This window comes from Cavia porcellus, unplaced genomic scaffold (assembly GCF_034190915.1).
Source record: "Cavia porcellus strain 051 isolate PalLab524CR breed Dunkin Hartley unplaced genomic scaffold, mCavPor4.1 scaffold_26, whole genome shotgun sequence".
NCBI lineage: Eukaryota > Metazoa > Chordata > Mammalia > Rodentia > Caviidae > Cavia > Cavia porcellus.
This window is the reverse complement of record NW_026947509.1, coordinates 21,182,812-21,199,510: the sequence shown is the minus strand read 5'-3', so window position 1 is coordinate 21,199,510 and position 16,699 is coordinate 21,182,812. Positions and strand designations below refer to the sequence as shown.

The 16,699-nt window shown below is 48.9% G+C and overlaps 2 protein-coding genes across 5 annotated transcripts; one reads left to right on the top strand and one right to left on the bottom strand.

The window, feature by feature from the left end:
* Positions 1 to 100: 100 nt before the first annotated feature.
* Psme2 (proteasome activator subunit 2) lies at positions 101 to 3,943 on the bottom strand. 2 transcript variants are annotated; one of them, XM_003474441.5, is made up of 11 exons: positions 3,725 to 3,943; positions 3,387 to 3,419; positions 2,936 to 2,998; positions 2,613 to 2,699; positions 2,487 to 2,517; positions 2,303 to 2,400; positions 1,539 to 1,607; positions 1,131 to 1,198; positions 921 to 975; positions 317 to 403; positions 101 to 228 (listed from the first exon to the last, which is right to left on the bottom strand). In XM_003474441.5, exons 1-11 carry the CDS (start codon positions 3,770 to 3,772, stop codon positions 148 to 150), a joined length of 720 nt encoding a protein of 239 aa, XP_003474489.1. In that variant the 5' UTR covers positions 3,773 to 3,943; the 3' UTR covers positions 101 to 147. The 2 variants fall into 2 exon arrangements, with proteins under 2 accessions (XP_003474489.1, XP_063092936.1); XM_063236866.1 differs by lacking the exon at positions 317 to 403.
* A 429-nt stretch (positions 3,944 to 4,372) lies between these two features.
* On the top strand, positions 4,373 to 16,590 carry Rnf31 (ring finger protein 31). 3 transcript variants are annotated; one of them, XM_005005626.3, is made up of 22 exons: positions 4,373 to 4,513; positions 4,602 to 5,011; positions 5,110 to 5,256; positions 5,384 to 5,539; positions 5,766 to 5,825; positions 5,926 to 6,001; positions 6,209 to 6,386; positions 6,850 to 7,237; positions 7,403 to 7,699; positions 7,947 to 8,195; positions 8,293 to 8,472; positions 8,591 to 8,797; positions 11,979 to 12,152; positions 12,237 to 12,335; positions 12,425 to 12,514; positions 13,710 to 13,824; positions 13,941 to 14,059; positions 14,327 to 14,440; positions 14,619 to 14,676; positions 15,401 to 15,497; positions 16,181 to 16,349; positions 16,459 to 16,590. In XM_005005626.3, exons 2-22 carry the CDS (start codon positions 4,823 to 4,825, stop codon positions 16,510 to 16,512), a joined length of 3,216 nt encoding a protein of 1,071 aa, XP_005005683.1. In that variant the 5' UTR covers positions 4,373 to 4,513; positions 4,602 to 4,822; the 3' UTR covers positions 16,513 to 16,590. The 3 variants fall into 3 exon arrangements, with proteins under 3 accessions (XP_005005683.1, XP_003474488.1, XP_063092931.1); XM_003474440.4 differs by having other exon boundaries at positions 7,400 to 7,699; XM_063236861.1 differs by lacking the exons at positions 13,941 to 14,059; positions 14,619 to 14,676; positions 15,401 to 15,497; positions 16,181 to 16,349; positions 16,459 to 16,590 and having other exon boundaries at positions 7,400 to 7,699.
* The last annotated feature ends 109 nt before the right edge of the window (positions 16,591 to 16,699 follow it).

Sequence of the window (16,699 nt, the reverse complement as noted above, 5' to 3'; positions counted from 1 at the left end):
GCCTATAGCTGTTAAAAGGCAATCAGTATCTCTGCTTTCCCATTACCACATTTGCCTCAGTGTCTGGCCATGACATTCACAATACAACATACACCAGAGGTGATCCACACAAGGAACAGGTCATTTATTTTCCTCCTAGTCTTGGGTTCAATACATAGATGGCTTCTCCTCACCCTTTGGGTTGACAATTTTCTCCAGGTTGCTGCTGATGATATGATAAAGCTCTGCCTGAAGGAGGGCAGAAGAGCAGGAGTTACGTTCTTGACCTTTCTAACCCCGCTCTACCCATTCCATTAGGGGCTTAATCCCCACTCACATAGAAAGCCCTCAGGTCCAACACCATGGCCCTGAGATTCCCATAGGCTGCCTCATCTCTCTCATGCACCAAAGCCCGGTAATCCATCTGGGATGTGGGAGGCAAAACTGAGTCAGCCCCATGGTAGGCTGGCACATTAGTCTGGTTTCTTCATGTAAGGAATAGGTAACTGGAAGCTAAGTCCCTTCTCAGTGCCAATAAAAAGGATCCCACAGAATCAACAGGGAAAGGTGTCAGGATTGTTGAAGACTAGATTAAATTTTCTAGGCAATTTTCTTTTTCATATATTTTTTCATCATTGATTTGTTTTGTTTTTCTTTCAGTTTTTGAGACAGGGCTCTGTATAGCCCAGGCTGGCCTAGAACTTCAGCGATCCACCTGCCTTAGCCTCCTAAGTGCCAAGATTGTTGTTGTTTGGGGTTAAGTTTTTTTTTTTTAAGCAGGCTACGCTTATGGCTTAATATTCTACACACTAAGAAAGTTGTGAAAAAGACAGAAAAAAGCAAAACAAAACAAAAAAGACAGAAAAAACCTCTTTCCTCTCCCTGTCCTCAGTCCCATCGCTCACCAGCCCTGGGTAAAAGGCTGGGGACTAGGCACTTACTACATGGGTCTCCTTGGAGGCCTTGGCCACAGCATCCCCACGTTCTGAGAAGTACCTGCCGGAACAAGGAGTACAGGAACATGTTTAGGGAGAGGATTAGAATGCACACACCTTCCCAGTGTCTCCCATCATCTTGATGGGATGGTCTAACTTTAGGAGTACCAAAGAAGTGTCCCAGTAGGCCCCAGGCAGATCCTCCAGCGCTCTCACCCAGAAATGGTTGTCTGGAAGGCTTCTACTTTGGTCTTGACTGCATTTACCCTTTCCAGAACTTTCTCCTGTGGTGACATAAGGGGCAAAGAAAACACTTCATCTCATCCCTTCACTTGCTCTCTCCTTCCTCACAGATCACACCTGCTACTTATTAGGTCCAAGTCTCCTACCCCCAATACTGGGGACTGACCTCAAGGCCTCATGCATGCTAGACAAGCATTTTGCCACTGAGCTATATCTCTAGTCTTTTACTTCTCTCTCTTTCTTTCTTTCTTTTTTTTTTTGAGAGGACTATTAAATTGCCCAAACTGACCTCAAACATGCATTCTTCCTACCTCAGCCACCCAAGTAACTGGAATTACACAGATCCACCACCATGCTCATCCCCCTTCAACCTTTTCCTACCTGGATTGCTACCCCAAAATCATTTCCATCCTCAATCTTGGGGATCAGGTGCTGGATCCACGCAATCACCTATGGTAAAGAGAAGGAATCAGTCAGTCAACCTACTAGGTTCTTCCTATAATGCCACTTTCTAAAAATTGAGCATTTATTATGTGCCTAGCATTGTTCAATGAATTATGTATGTCATTTAATTATCACAGTAAACATGTAAGGTATTCTTATTGTACCCATTTAACAGACAAAACAATTGAGTCACAGAATGTCTAAGTGACTTTAAGGATATCAGCTAGGTAAATAAAAAAAAAAAAAAACCTCCCTCTAGAACCCAAGATTTTATTTGTGTTTTTTGTTTTTGTGGTGCTGGAGATCAAACCCAGGGCCTTGTGCATGCAAGGCAAGAACTCTATCACTGAGCCACATACCCAGCCCAAACCAAGGTTTTAAACCAACTCACTATATCATATCATTTGACTGTGTAGCTGGTACAGCAGTAGGTTCTAGAGTTATGGAAGTAGATATAGCATAGTCTCTGATTCCAAGAGTACCGCTATAATATGGGGTCCAAATGAAAAAGAAAATAATTATGAAAAAATATAATACAAGGTCTAACAGAGTAAGGGAAATAGGCTCTAAACCCAAGACACAAAAAGAAATATCCTTGCTGAGGAGTAGGTCACCGAATGATGAATTTGGATCCCTATGGGCTATCAGGACTGGACCTTGCTTGTCTTTTTTTTTCTCATTACCACAGATCCCCAGCTTACCAGAATGCATTTCTCTTTGAGAGTCCATACTTCTGGCTTAACCAGAGCAAGCAGAGCCAGGAGCTTCTCATTCCCAGGGAGAAAGCCACACTTAGGGACTGTGAGAAAGGGGGAATTCAAGTCCTTTATCATTTAGTTGTTAATGTGCCCTTTCCCCATCCCTAGCCATCCCCTCTTCCACTACCTTCTTTCTTTTCCTGCTTATCTGTTTCCATCTAGGGCAAAAAGGGGGAAAGCAGTTTAGAAAAGTCACTGAGGTTAAAGGGCTATCATTTTCTGGGCTGAGAGCCCTGAACCCTGAGTGCCTCACCTCATCATCCTTGGGTGGAGGGTCTGGGATAGGGATGTCCAGTGGAGCCCGAAGGCAGGTCAGATCTGCCACATTGAGGGAGTCCTCCTGCACAGAGTTCACTGTCAGTGTTACCCAGCTCTTTCTTCTCACCTGAGTCACAGCCTTCTCTCCACACATTCCATCTGCCCTCCACCTCCCAGCCTAGGCTCAAGCTTGTACCATGCTAACATCCTCAATTCAAATTCACAACTGTTCTGGAGTGCTGAACCTGCAGTTAAGCTTCAGAGTGTGGGCAAGGAAGGTGGTCATAGGATGGGACAGAAAGGGCCCGTACTACTCACGTGCAAAAGCTGACTCAGGTATATGATTTTCTGTGGCAAAAATCTGTAGAGGAATTCTTCAGCCTGTAGGTTACATTATATATGTGAGAAGTGAGACTGAACTGCCTTTAGAAATCACTGAGACCCAGACTTACAAACCAGGAAACTGAAGCCCTGGAAATGCAGGGACTTGCCCAAGCAGGTAGGTGGCATAACTAAGTTTAGAACATGGTATTCCTGCTGTGGGGGCCTTGGCTTTACCCCATCAAAAGACAGGAGAGGAAGTGGCAGAAGTGGGGTAAGTTTTAAGAGGAGTCAGGTTAAAAGAAGAAATCAGTAAGAGCTTGTCTTGGGTAAAAGCTTGGTAAAGCAAATAGTGACCAAGTCTAGGATGAGTTTGGGGGTTACTCTGTGAGCTTGTGATGTTTAAGTACTGCTCTAAGATAAATTGTTTGAATTTGTAATGACTTACCTCCTGGAAAAGATTTTGTCTGAAGACATCTACCTGCACAGAGACCAGTACCCGGATGTTGGTTAAGCGTTTCAGTTGCCAAGAGTAATAACCCGCCCCCAACAGGATGCACTCCAACTATGTCTCAGGTTTTTCCCACAAGCTAGTTTTCCCTGAAAGCTTCTGCTCAGTGTGGACACTAGGCACAGGGCAGAAATCTGTGAACACCGGGGAGAAGTGAAAGCACTCAAGAGAGGTTAGGGAGAGTTCTCCGAAATAGCCTCGGCTCCATGGAGCACCCAGCTTGGCTTCCATTAGGAGGGCTCCCTTTCCCCTCCCTTGTCTCCGGCTCCCTTTACCTGTTTGCGGGCCTCCTCGCTCAGGCGCACCCCACAAGGCTTGGCCATGCTGTTCCCCTTGCTAGATCGCCGGGTTAGCGGCTCTGGCTTTCGCTTTCACTCCCCAGGGCCAGGCCCACCCCCTTCGGCCCCGCCCACTTTCTCCTTTTCCCTTTCCCCTGGCCAGTTGCAAACCGTAGGTCGCCCCATTCCCAGACAGTTGCCACTAGGAGGAGCGGTGGGCTGGGTTACAAACCCAGGGGCTGTCCGAGGGAGGGACGAGGGAGAGTGAGGCCGCGGAGACTTGGACAGGGGCTGTCCCTTTAAGACCGGAAGGGCTTGTAGCGAGCGCCGTCTAGCGGAAATCCAGGGTTGGGATGAGCGGGGCGGGGAGAATGGAAAAGGAAATATGCAGCCGCCCAGGTCTCCCCAAAAGCTCAACTGCAAGGAGGGAATTGAGAGATCCAAGCGAGTAGGAGGGGCATTAGGGCAGGGTCTGGAGCCGGCAAGGCGTAGGATGTGAAAGAGGACAGGCCTCGGGGACTTTCCTAAAAGGGCGCCTTGCTTCGAAGACCTCTCTTAGCCGGGTTAAGTGCAGCCAGTGTCGAACCCCCAGCAGTGAGCGACTTTCCTGGTGGGGATAGAGAGAGCGGAAGGGATTAAGCAAAACAGACTAATCGCTCGCCCGCGAGCCGGGGTGGGCTGCCCGGAAGGGGCGGGGCCGGGAGACAGGCGGGGTAGAGCTCTGGAATTGGAGAAATACGCTGGCCGTGCGGAGGGAGGAGCCAGGGCCTGTTTACTTCCTTATTGGTTGGTACCCGGCCCTTCACGATCACGCCTCCTGGTTCTTGACCGCCCCTTTCCTTGCCACTAAGCCCCTCCTCTTCCTTTGAGACAGGCTCGCAGTCCCGCCCTCGTCTCCCTGGACTTCCTGTTCCCGGCTAATCTTGACGCTGGACTCGGGAGTAGTGACCGTGGCTTGAGTGACCCCCGCGGCGGCTGCGGAAAGCGAGTCAGGCCGCAAAGCGTACAGAAAGCGGGCGGGGTGGCTCTCGGACCGCGCGCAGCCGGTGCTGGGTCTGGGTGGACGGCGAGACTGGGGCTGACTCCTGTCTCGGGATGCCGGGGGAGGAGGAACAAGCCTTCCTGGCCACCCGCGAGAAGCTGGCGAGCGCCCTGAGAAAGGATTCTGCACAGACGTTTTCCCTGGAGCAGCTCCGACCACTACTGACCAGCTCCTTGCCTCCAGCCTCCCGCTACTTGCGGCTGGACGCCGCACGCCTGGTTCGCTGCAACGCTTATGGGAAGGTGAGGTCAGGCCAGCCCTGCCTGCCTCAGAAAGGGATCATAGGTCCAGAGGCCAGGGCTGGGTTGGGCTCACAGCTCTGCTCTCTGACTGCTCCCAGCCCCTAAACTACCTCAACACTTTGGCCACGGCCCTGAACATCCTGGAGAAATACGGCCGCAACCTTCTCAGCCCTCAGCGGCCTCGGTACTGGCGTTCCGTCAAGTTTAATAACCCTGTCTTTCGCAGCACCGTGGATTCTGTGCAGGTAAAACCCTTGGCCCTTATGGGAAAAAGAACCAGACCAGGGCTGGGGATTGTCCAGAAAGGGCCCACAGCCTTGGTGAATGAGAACTGGGCCTGCTGGGTGGTGACTTATTGTGAATGTGTGGCAGGGGGGCCGGGATGTGCTACGGTTGTATGGCTATACTGAAGAGCGGCCAGATGGACTGAGCTTCCCAGAAGACCAGGAGGAGCCAGATGAGCACCAGGTTGCTACAGTCACACTGGAAGTAGTGCTGCTTCGGACAGAGCTCAGTCTGCTGTTGCAGGTAAGATGTACCTCTAGTCCTGCGGTCTTAAGTATGAAGCAGAAGTCCAGCCTAACTCAGCCACTTTTAAAACGCCCTATGCTGCTGAACCGTTGGTCCAGTCCCTCACAACAATCTGGAAGCTGCTGGTATTGTTCTTCTCCCTGTGTCTGTTAGGGGACCGGGACTTAGAGAAAGAGCCCTGTTCTAAGCCTGCAGGTGAGAACCTTTTTCATTTTGTTTGTAGAATGCTCACCCAAGAGAGGAAGCACTGGAGCAGTTGCTAAAAGACAGAGTTGAAGATGATGTAAGGAAGGCGAGAAGGGGGCTGTTGAACAGAAGAAACGGGAATTATGGGAATCTGTGTTCCTAAGCCCTTGCCCATTCTCCTGCCCTTTCTTTCTCAGATGCAGCAGCATTCAGCGTTTGCCCCCCTACTGAGAGAAATGGCACCGAGCCCCCTCACTACACCCTGTGCCCTAGGTATTACTGATTCTGTGTGGGAAGGGTTGGTAGACAATACTGATGGAAACAGGATTTTTGATTAATTATGTTTTTCAAAGATATTTAAATTCTTTGGGTCCAGATGTGCTAAAAATTGGTCTTGTGATTTGTCCTAGTCCATACAGCAGATTTGTATGTAACTGGTCTTTTAAAGAAAGATGTTCTGTTTTTGTTTCCACATTCTAGGTCCCCCTGCTGGCCCCTGTTTTCTCTGTGGCTCTGCCCCAGGCACATTGCACTGCTCAACCTGTAAACAGGTCTCATGCCCAACCTGTGACCGCCTGTTCCATGGACATCCATCCCGTGCTCATCACCTCCGCCAGACCCTGCAGGGGGCCACCCCGGCTACTCACTTGAGCCCCAGGTGAGAGGCTTTCTCTTCTTGGTAGGAATAAAATTAAGAGAACTTAAGATACAAGATTTAAAAAAAAAAAAATACAAGATTCTGTGTTAAAGACTGTCTAGTAGAGGGTGAGCAGCCAGTCACAGGCCTTAAGGAAATGACAGACATATATAAAGCAAGTGGCAGTTGCAATAAAATAGGTTTTATGGTGTACAAATAGGTAGTAGGTGGATGCAATCTAGCTTGAAGGATCATCTCAACCATTAGTAGTTTAAACATTTCATAGGGGTTCAGGCTCTGTCTGGAATAAACAAAATATAAAATGTCATTTAAATGTTGAACAGATAACAGGAGTAGTCCGGAGAGGTCAGTGGGCAAAGGCTAGAGACATGAATCATTACCTAGGAAATGGGGTATGCACAAGGGTGAGGGACCCAGGCTCCAGGTCCCACCTCAGCAGGCCTTGTCTGCTTTTCTGTTACAGTTTACCTGCCTCAGGTCAACCACGGCCCGACTTAACCTCCCTGCTGGCCCTGGGAGACTGTTCTGTCTCTTCCCCTGATCCTGCAAGTGCCTGTCTGCCCTGGCACTGTGCTGCCTGTGGTATTTTAAATGAGCCTTGGGCAGTGCTCTGTGTGGCCTGTAATCGGCCCAGAAGCTGTAAGGTGTTGGGGCCAGGGAGTGAGACTCCCCAAGGAAATGGAGGCCTAGAACCTGAACTTGCACGGGGTCAGTGGGCCTGCCAGAGCTGTACCTTTGAGAATGAGGCAGCAGCTGTATTATGTGCCATGTGTGAGCGACCTCGACTGGCTCAGCCTCCCAGCTTGGTGGTGGATTCCCACGATGCTGGCATTTGCCTGCAGCCCTTTGAGGTAACATGTTGATGGCCCTCTCAGCTCATTATTTGCACCTGGTACCTCATGCTACTGTCTACTTCCTCATTGCTAGTTTTCCTTCAGTTTTCTCCAGCTTCCTGTATACTATCATAAACCTCAGCCATCTAACTAACGGGATGATTCTCTCTACCTTCCCAGCAGGGGAATCCTGGGAACACTTCACATTCCTCTCCCCAGACTCAAGTCTGGTACTGTATTCACTGTACCTTCTGCAACTCGGGCCCTGGCTGGGTGTGTGCTATGTGCAATCGGACCAGCAGCCCCATCCCAGTACAGCCTGCTCCCCAGCTGGATGCAAGCTCTTTGGAAAAGGAACTGCCAAAGCCTGGGCCTTCACAGCGTCTCCGTGCCTACCTGTCCAATTCCTGTGAAGATGCTGAAAAACAACGTCAAGACAAGATGCGGGAGGAGGGTCTTCAGCTAGTTACCATGATCCGGGTGAGGATTCTGCCTGGGATGAGGTGGGGCTGAATTGATAGGGGTAAGGAAGATGCTATGGCTTTTTAATAGGAGTTCTTATCAGCAACTGCCTCTTACTGAACATTTTCCACATGGTAGGAACCATACTGTACATACTGTCACATAATATATCTGAGCTTAGCCACTGGCAGCATCCTAGGTCAGGCTGAGGATGGATGGAGGGAGAGTGCCCTCCTGATGGGCCTTGTGTGTTATTGTGCCTTAGGAAGGAGAGCTTACAGGTGCCTGTCCAGAGGAGATTTTCTCAGCTCTCCAGTACTCAGGCACCGAGGTGCCCCTGCAGTGGTTGCGGTCAGAACTGCCTTATGTGCTGGAGATGGTAACTGAGCTGGCCAGCCAGCAGGACCCAGAGCTGGGTGCCTTTTCATGTCAGGAAGCCAGGAAAGCTTGGCTAGATCGTCATGGCAACCTTGATGAAGCTGTGGAAGAGTGTGTAAGGGCCCGGAGGAGGAAGGTAATGGCTGTTCTGGAGGTGGATTGAGGTTGAGGGTCTCAAGTCTCCCTTGTTTGCTTTTCTTTCTCCATTGGCTTTCTCTGTTCTTAATTTACAGGTGCAGGAGCTTCAGTCCCTGGGCTTTGGCCCTGAGGAAGGATCTCTTCAAGCATTGTTCCAACATGGGGGTGATGTAGCACGGGCCCTGACTGAGCTACAGCGCCAGCGCTTAGAGCCCTTTCACCAGCGCCTCTGGGACAGTGGTCCTGAGCCCTCCTGGGATGGGCCAGACAAGCAGGTGCTGAGAGGAACCGAGGGGCCCAAGAGCCCACCTAGACAGGCAAGCGGGAAGACAGTGAGAGGATCCCTGGGGTCTGACCACCACTTCTTCCCCTTCCACCTGAATTACATTGCAGAGCCTGATCAGACGGCTTTTGGCAGTTTATGCCCTCCCCAGCTGGGGCCGCGCAGAGTTGGCTTTGTCACTGCTGCAGGAGACACCCAGGAATTATGAGTTGTTGGATGTGATAGAGGCTGTGAGGCATAGCCAGGACCGGGCCTTTCTGCGCCGCCTGCTTGCCCAGGAATGTGCCGTATGCAGTTGGACCCTACCCCGCAACCGGGTGAGCCCCTTCCCTACTATACCAGTCGGAGAATTATGTATTCCCTTCGGACCTCCAATTCACCCCCACCTGGCCCTCTTTTCTCAGCAGTTCTCCAGGTACCTATGAAGCCTTCAGAGAAGGGAAGGGCAGGAACAGGATTCCCCTCTCCCTGTAAAAATATTATGAAAGTTTTCAAATGTTGCCTTAGTCAACTTTTTGCTGCTATAACAAATACCTGGTAAAATCAGCTTAGAAAGAGAAAGGGTGATTTTGGGTCAGAGTTTTAGAGGGTTCAATCTATTTGGCTGGCACCATTGCTTTGGCCTTTTGTGGTACATTATGGTGGAAGCAGTCACCTCATCACCTGGAAGCTAAAAAAAGAGTAAGACAGAGTTTTGTAGCCCTTTCAAGGGTGCACCCCAGTGACCAGAAGACCCCCTGTTAGGCTCTGCCTTCTAAAGACTCCACCATTCCCAATAGCAGCAGCCTGGTGAGCAAGCCTTTACCACTGTCCCTTGGAGGGACACTTAAGAGCCAATGATGGCAAACATGCAATAGTAAATAAAACTAGATGATAAATCCCCTTATAGTCCTCAACCCTCAGTGCACTCATCGCCAAGCTCCAGAAATTAGTGATTTGTGATCAATCTGTATTTCTTTTTTTTTTTTTTTTTTTGTCTTTTTCTTTTTTGTCAGTACCAGGGGTTGAACTCACGACCACACACTTGCAAGGCAGGCACTTATGCTGCTGAGCTAAATCCCCAGCCCTGACCAATCTGTATTTCATCTGCTCACTCAGAGGATCATTTTGTTGTTTTTGGTTTTGGTTGTTTGGAATTGAACTCAGGACCTCACACTTGCCAGGCAGGCACTTTGCTACTGAGCTAAATCCTCAGCTCCTCAGAGGATTTTTTTTGTACCAGGGACCGAACTCATGACCTTTCACTTTTCAGGCAGCCACTTATGTCGCTGAGCTATATATTCCCAGTCCCCAGAGGATTATTTTGAAATCTTAGGTGCTGTATAATTTTGCCTGTAGATACTTCCACATGTATCTCTAAAAGATAAACTTTGAAACCAAAGCCATGATACCATGTCACACCAAAAAACTTAATAATTTTTCCTGTATCCTGCGGATTGAACACAGACCTTTCACACTGAGTTACCTCCCTAGCCTTCCCCTCCACATACACTTTTTTTAAAAAAACAAGGAACTTGAGTTTTTTAAAAACTCAAGTTCAAGGCCCAGAGTGTACTTGAACTTGAGATCTTTCTGTCTGAGTCTCCCAAACAGTAGTTCTTTAATATCTTTAAATATCCAATTGGGCTGGGTGGTGTTATGCATGTCTGTAAAACAGCTGCGCAGGAGGCTAAGGAAGGAGGATCAAAAGTTCAAGGCTGGCCTGGGCAACTTACAGAGACCATTTTTTAAAATAAACTTAAAAAACAACTTGGGAGGGGGCTGGAGGTTTAGCTCAGCAGCATAAGCGCCTGCCTTGCAAGCAGGCAGTCGTGAGTTCGATCCCTGGTACCGATAAAAAGGAAAAAGACAGAAAACAAAAACAAAAACAACTTGGGAGCCAGATATGGGAGTGTATGCCTATAATCCTGGGAGGCTGAGGTGGAATTCAAGGCCAGCCTGGGCTACCTAGCTAGCTCAAGTCCAACCTGGACTACATATAAGACTGTGTCTCAAAAAAAAAGTAAAAAATGGCTGGTGGCATAGCTCAGTGGTAGAGCACTTGACTAGCATGAATACCCTATATTCAATTTCCAGTGGTACAAAAGAAAAAAAGCAATCCAGTTGGTAGGGGCGAACCCTTGTTATGTCCTGAGCTTCAGTTTAATCTTGATCAGAACTAGCAGTTCACTGGCCAAATGCAGTCGTTTAGGTTATTCAGCTCTGCATTTTTTTTTTTTTTTTTTAATTTTTTTTTTTGTCTTTTTCCTTTTCATCGGTACCAGGGATCGAACTCATGACTGCCTGCTTGCAGGGCAGGCGCTTATGCCACTGAGCTAAATCCCCAGCCCTGCATTTTTTTTCTTATTACTCTTCATTTTAAAGAATAATCGTAACCTGGGCATGCTTGTGCATATCTGTAATCACAGTCTGGGGGCTGAGGCAGGAATATCATAGGTTTGAGCTTAGCCTGGACAACATAGCAATTTAATGAAACCCTGGCTCAAAATTTTAAAAAGCCTAGAAGCTGGCCATGGTGGTACACACCTGTGAGCCCAGCATTTAGGAGGCTGAGGCAGGAGGATTGCTGCAAGTTCAAGGTCACCCTGAGTTAGATAGGGAGTTTAAGACCAGCCTTGGCTACATAGGGAGTCTGAGGCCAGTCTGAGTTACCTAGTGAGATAAATTCTGTGCGTGCGCATGCACACACACACACACACACACAGAGCTTGATGCAAAAGATCACATGTTCACCTGTATATCTGTGTTTCCCATGGTGGTCATTTAGTACAATTAGGTCATCTCTGATACTAGACAAATTTCATGAAAGGAACAGAGATCTGACAGGGATGAGTAGAGCCTCTTTTCCCATTCATGGCACCAATTTCTTCCTGGCCTGAGTTCAGTCCTCAGTACCACAAACCAAATGTGGCAAAACAATTATAGATTCACAAGCTGCTGCAAAAATAGTACAGAGAGTCCTATGGGCTCTTCACCCTGCAGCAGGTGATATCTTATGATTATCAAGACCAAGAAATAGGCACTGATACTATAATGATACTGCAGATCCATTCTTTTCATGAATGTAGGTATGTGTGGTTCTTTACAACTATATCCCATGTATAGCCACATAAGCAATACCAAAATCAACATACAGGTTGTTCCATCACCACTAAGGAATCCCCTGTAGTTATAACTGCCTTCCCCCCACAGTGGTCCTCTGACAAGGAGTAATCTCTTCTGCATCTCTGTAGTGTCATTTCCCAGATGTTATTTATATGTTTGCTTTAAATTGAATGTGAATGCCTTGAGAAATATTTTTATGTTGACTTCCACCTAACTGTCTTCAGACATTTGGGTTGTGAGGCTGCCACCTGGCATCTTGTTGTCATTTGAGATTCTACCCCTGCCCAGTTAAATCCTTGTTTTTCAGGAGACAGCTGAAAGCACTGCCCCTTCCCAGAGCAGGCAGCTCTGGTTTCTGACCCCCTCCCATCCCTTCTCATTCTTCCCCTGTAGATGCAGGCCCTGATCTCCTGTGAGTGTACCATCTGCCCCGAATGCTTCCGCCAACACTTTACCATTGCACTGAAGGAAAAGCACATCACAGATATGGTGTGCCCTGCTTGTGGCCGCCCTGACCTCACCGACGACACACAGTTACTCAGCTACTTCTCTACCCTTGATATCCAGGTACTGCAACCCTTAGCATTCTGGTACCTTAGGCTTTTGACAGGAACTGTACCCACCTACACCACCTCTGCATCCTGTCCCCAGCTTCGGGAGAGTCTGGAGCCAGATGCCTATGCATTGTTCCATAAGAAGCTGACAGAGGGTGTGTTGATGCGGGACCCCAAGTTCTTGTGGTGTGCCCAGGTATGTGGCCTGCCCAGAAGAGCTGACTGTGGAGGCACAGGAATGATGCAGGTAGTACCTTGAATAGCTTTGTGTTCTTGCATACACAGTGCTCCTTTGGCTTCATATATGAGCGTGAACAGTTGGAGGCAACATGTCCCCAGTGTCACCAGACCTTCTGTGTCCGCTGTAAGCGTCAGGTGAGGCTCAATGTTCATCCTTAGAGAAATATTTACTAAGTTACTTCCAGGTACTGTGTTAGACTCGGGGAGTGTATTGGAAGGCAAAACAGGCATGAGCTCTGAGCCCAGAGAACTTACTAGGTAGGGAGCCATGCCCAAGAAGGGGAAGGAGGTTAGAGAGGAAAAAGGAAGACAGTAGGGAAGAAAGAGGGAAAAGAGAAAGCAAGAGAAGGGAAGGTGGAAAAAGGGAAGAGAGGCAAGATGGAAGAACATCAAGGGAAGGAGGAAATAATTTTGCATAGGCATAGTTCTATAAAGAAATACAGAATGTGAGAGATAAGGAATAGCAGCACAGACGAGCTGAGGATACAGAGGTCCACAAAGTCTTCTCTAGAATGGTTTAATTTAAGCTCAGGCCTAAAAGATGAGAAGCCATGCAGAGTGTGTTTGGAACAGAGAACAACCCATGAAAAGGCTAAAGGAAGAAAATGTTGTTGGCTGGATCCTCAAGGGCAAGGGCACAGCTGGTAGGTTGTAGGTGAGGAGCTGGTGCCAGATCCACACAGGCACTGAGGCCAAGCAAGACAAGCATGTGCCTTCATTCTGGGACCAGACAAGATCTGATGCATCTCATTTCTCTCTTAAGAAACATAACATTTGATACCAACAGACTTGCATCTACATTATGAAACATAATAAAACACCTGAGACCCTGCCACCTACCAATACTATTAAGCTCCCGACTTAGCTTCAAAAAGTTTTCTGCGGGAGTGTGGAGAATGGGCCACAGGGAGTAGAAGGGAAAAGGAGACTTAGCAACCCATGTAGGTAAGCAGGGCAAGCCCTGATGACAGCCTGGAGAAACTGGTGGCAGAAGGAATGAAGAAAAGAGACAGCTGATACAGGTTTGGAGTGGTAGAAAGTAGATTTGTTAATGAACATGAGATAAGAACATAGAAAAACCATGTGCCAGGGGCTGGGGATTTAGCTCAGCGGCATAAGCACCTGCCTTGGAAGCAGGCAGTCGTGAGTTTGATCCCTGGTACCAGTAAAAACGAAAAAGACCAAAAAAAAAAAAAAAAAACCATGTGCCCAGGGTGTGAGCGCATCTTGGGTGGCAGTGACATACACTAAAGTAAGACCCACTAGGTATGTGTGGAAGGACCAGCAGGAGGAGCTGAGGCATGAAACAGAGCTCCTTTCCTTTTGACAGTGGGAGGAACAACACCGAGGACAGAGCTGTGAGGAGTTCCAGAACTGGAAACGCAATAATGACCCAGAATACCAGGCCCAGGGCCTGGCAATGTACCTTCAGGAAAATGGCATTGGTAAGGCCACCCTGCCTGGCCTGTCTGCTCAGTGGTGTATCACTTGGCAGCTGTTCGCTCTTCGAGGGTCTTGAGTTGCAGTAGCAGCCCCAACCCTGATCTGCTGTGCCTTACAGACTGTCCTAAATGCAAGTTCTCATACGCGCTGGCTCGAGGAGGCTGCATGCACTTTCACTGTACCCAGTGCCGCCACCAGTTCTGCAGTGGCTGCTACAATACTTTTTACGCCAAGAATGTGAGCTCAAAGGGTGGGGAAAGCAGAGATGGGTAAGCAGCTGCCAATGGATTTGAGGGGCAGAGGCTTCAAGGAACAGCCCAAGGGAAAAATAGAGCTCAGTAGGCTGTAAAGTCCATCTGTCTCCCCACTTTCCCCTTTTGCTTGCTCCAGACCTTCCAATGTCTCCATCTCCCTTCACCCCATGCCCCTCATGCAGGGGTCCCTGAGAAACCAAGACCCCAGCAATCTCTTTAAGTTTTCCTCTCCCATCTGGGTTTCTACCAGAAATGTCCAGAGCCTAACTGCAGGGTGAAAAAGTGCCTGCATGCTCACCACCCTCGAGACTGCCTTTTCTACCTACGCGATTGGACTGCAGTCCGGCTCCAGAAGCTGCTACAGGTCAGAAGTGGCCGGCCTGTTGGGTTTGCAGGTTGTACAGGAAGAAGAGGAAGGGCAGAGGGTGGGCATTAGTGAAAACATTCTCACAGGTTCCAAAGTGGGCACAGAAGCCTAAGAAATGCAATAGTAGTTGGCTTCAAGGGGAACGTAATACCCATCTGTCTCTGCCCCTCCTCAGGACAATAACATCATGTTTAATACAGAGCCTCCTGCTGGAGCCCGGGCAGCCCCTGGAGGTGAGTGCTGGGAAGCCTCCAAGAAGGGAAGATGGTGTGCTGGACTCACTGCATGCCAGTGTGGGAACGGTTTGGCCAGTAATTAACCTCTCCAGGTCTTGTTTTTCTCCTCTGTAAAGTGAAGATTATAATACTCACTTTGCTACTAAGTTGTTTTACAAAATCGTTAAAGCACATGGCCCTAGCCTGGCATGGTGGTGCAGCACTTGGGAGATTGAAGCAGGATTGCCATGAGTTGAAGGCCAGCCTGGGCTACATAGTGAGTGCAAGGCCAGCCTACACCACATAGCAAGATCTTGTCTCAGAAATAAGAAGAAAGAAAAAGAAAGCACATGGCCCTTGTTTCTTCTCAAATAACACTTCATTCATCAGCTCTGTATGTCATGAGACCTGGCAGTTATAGGGCACTATTTTAGATTCCATGAGGACTACAGGTAAGTTACCATGCAAGAGCTAAATATGAGTGTGTGTGATTATGGGCCAAAAGCCACCTTAGGTAAAAGCAGGGCAAACAAGGTCCCTGCCTCTGTGTCAGAGTTGGTGTGCTGCTGATGGCATCTCTGCATAGCCTGCCACAACCACCATGAGTGGAACAGGAGTTCCTATGCTCAGTCCTCTCCCTGGAGGCTGCCTCCACAGGCTCTGTGGATATCCCCATTCTCCAGGGGCTTTGTAGGCAGTGGCCTCCGCCCAACAAAAAGTCCCTTCCTCCCCTCACCCTTAGGTGGCTGCCGAGTGATGGAGCAGAAAGAGGTTCCCAATGGGCTCAAGGATGAAGCTTGTGGCAAGGAAACTCCACCTGGCTATGCCGGCCTCTGCCAGTGAGTGCTGGGCAGGACACACAGCATGGTGTTGGGGGTGGGAGAGAAGGAGTGGTGAGGGTGTGACCAGGCAGTAAAGTAGGGTTTCTGGGAGCAGTACATCCTGCAAACAGTGGGAGAGTTGGGGCTCTTCTGGAAGGGGCCTGGATGGATAATAGAAGAAGATGCTGGTTGCACTGTCCTACAAGTACAACAGATAGCAATTGTCATTTGGTTTGATTTTTGGTTTTTTGAGACAGGCTTTCACTGTGTAGTTCAAGCTGCCTTTGAATTCCCTATGTTGCCTAAGCTGGCTTTGAACTCACAGCAGTCCTCCTGCCTCAGCCTCCTTAAGTGCTGGAATTACAGGCCTGTACCACCACACCAGATGTGTTTTATTTTGGATACTGGGGAGTGAACATAGGGTCTTCCCACTGAGCTACATCCCTGTCTTTGACATAGGGCCTTCCAGAGTCACTGAGTTGTACAGATTACTATCTTAAAGTTACTAAGTTGCCCAGGCCAAAGTCAAAATTGTGATCCTCTTGCCTCAGCTTCCTAAAATGATGGGATTACAGGCAGACACCAGCATGCTCAGCTAGGAGCTGTCTTGTTTGAGGATTCAGTGCCCAGCAGAGTGCTAGGCCCACTAAGTTAATATTAATCAACAGAAGAACAAATATCCTACTCCGTCATCTCCCCAGGGCACACTACAAAGAGTATCTTGTGAGTCTCATCAATGCCCACTCACTGGACCCAGCAACTCTGTATGAAGTGGAAGAGCTCGAGACAGCCACTGAGCGCTACCTGCATGTGCACCCCCAGCCCTTGGCTGGAGAGGATCCCCCTGCCTACCAAGCCCGTTTGTTACAGGTAACACTTTGCTCAGCCTTACCTGTCACAACCCTCCAGAAGTCACCCATCCCAGCCTATTTCTGAGCTCCAGGAATCCAGTGTCATTATCCTCTCTCTCCTTCTGCAGAAGCTGATGGAAGAGGTGCCCTTGGGACAGAGTATCCCCCGCAGGAGGAAGTAGCTGTGGGCAAGGGTCTTCAGGGGGCTCCAGTGGCCTCAGAAACAGCTCCAGCACCAATAAAAAGGCATCTTACTGCCAGCTGCTTGGTGGTCCTTCTTCCTGGCTCCACCATCTAGGGGCACCAGGGAAAGGGGGGTGAACCAGATTTTGCTGAAACGGGCTCCTGCAGCCTACCATCTGACCCACC

Excerpts from the sequence above, each read along its gene's own strand:
- Rnf31 (XM_003474440.4), top strand. The coding sequence starts at position 4,823 with ATGCCGGGGGAGGAGGAACAAGCCTTCCTGGCCACCCGCGAGAAGCTG. Across the intron at positions 5,257-5,383 it reads GCACCGTGGATTCTGTGCAG|GGGGGCCGGGATGTGCTACG; the intron begins GTAAAACCCTTG and ends AATGTGTGGCAG. Across the intron at positions 14,441-14,618 it reads GGCTCCAGAAGCTGCTACAG|GACAATAACATCATGTTTAA; the intron begins GTCAGAAGTGGC and ends GCCCCTCCTCAG.
- Psme2 (XM_003474441.5), bottom strand. The coding sequence starts at position 3,772 with ATGGCCAAGCCTTGTGGGGTGCGCCTGAGCGAGGAGGCCCGCAAACAG. Across the intron at positions 2,518-2,612 it reads CTCCACCCAAGGATGATGAG|ATGGAAACAGATAAGCAGGA; the intron begins GTGAGGCACTCA and ends TTTTTGCCCTAG. Across the intron at positions 1,608-2,302 it reads TCAAAGAGAAATGCATTCTG|GTGATTGCGTGGATCCAGCA; the intron begins GTAAGCTGGGGA and ends TCTTTACCATAG.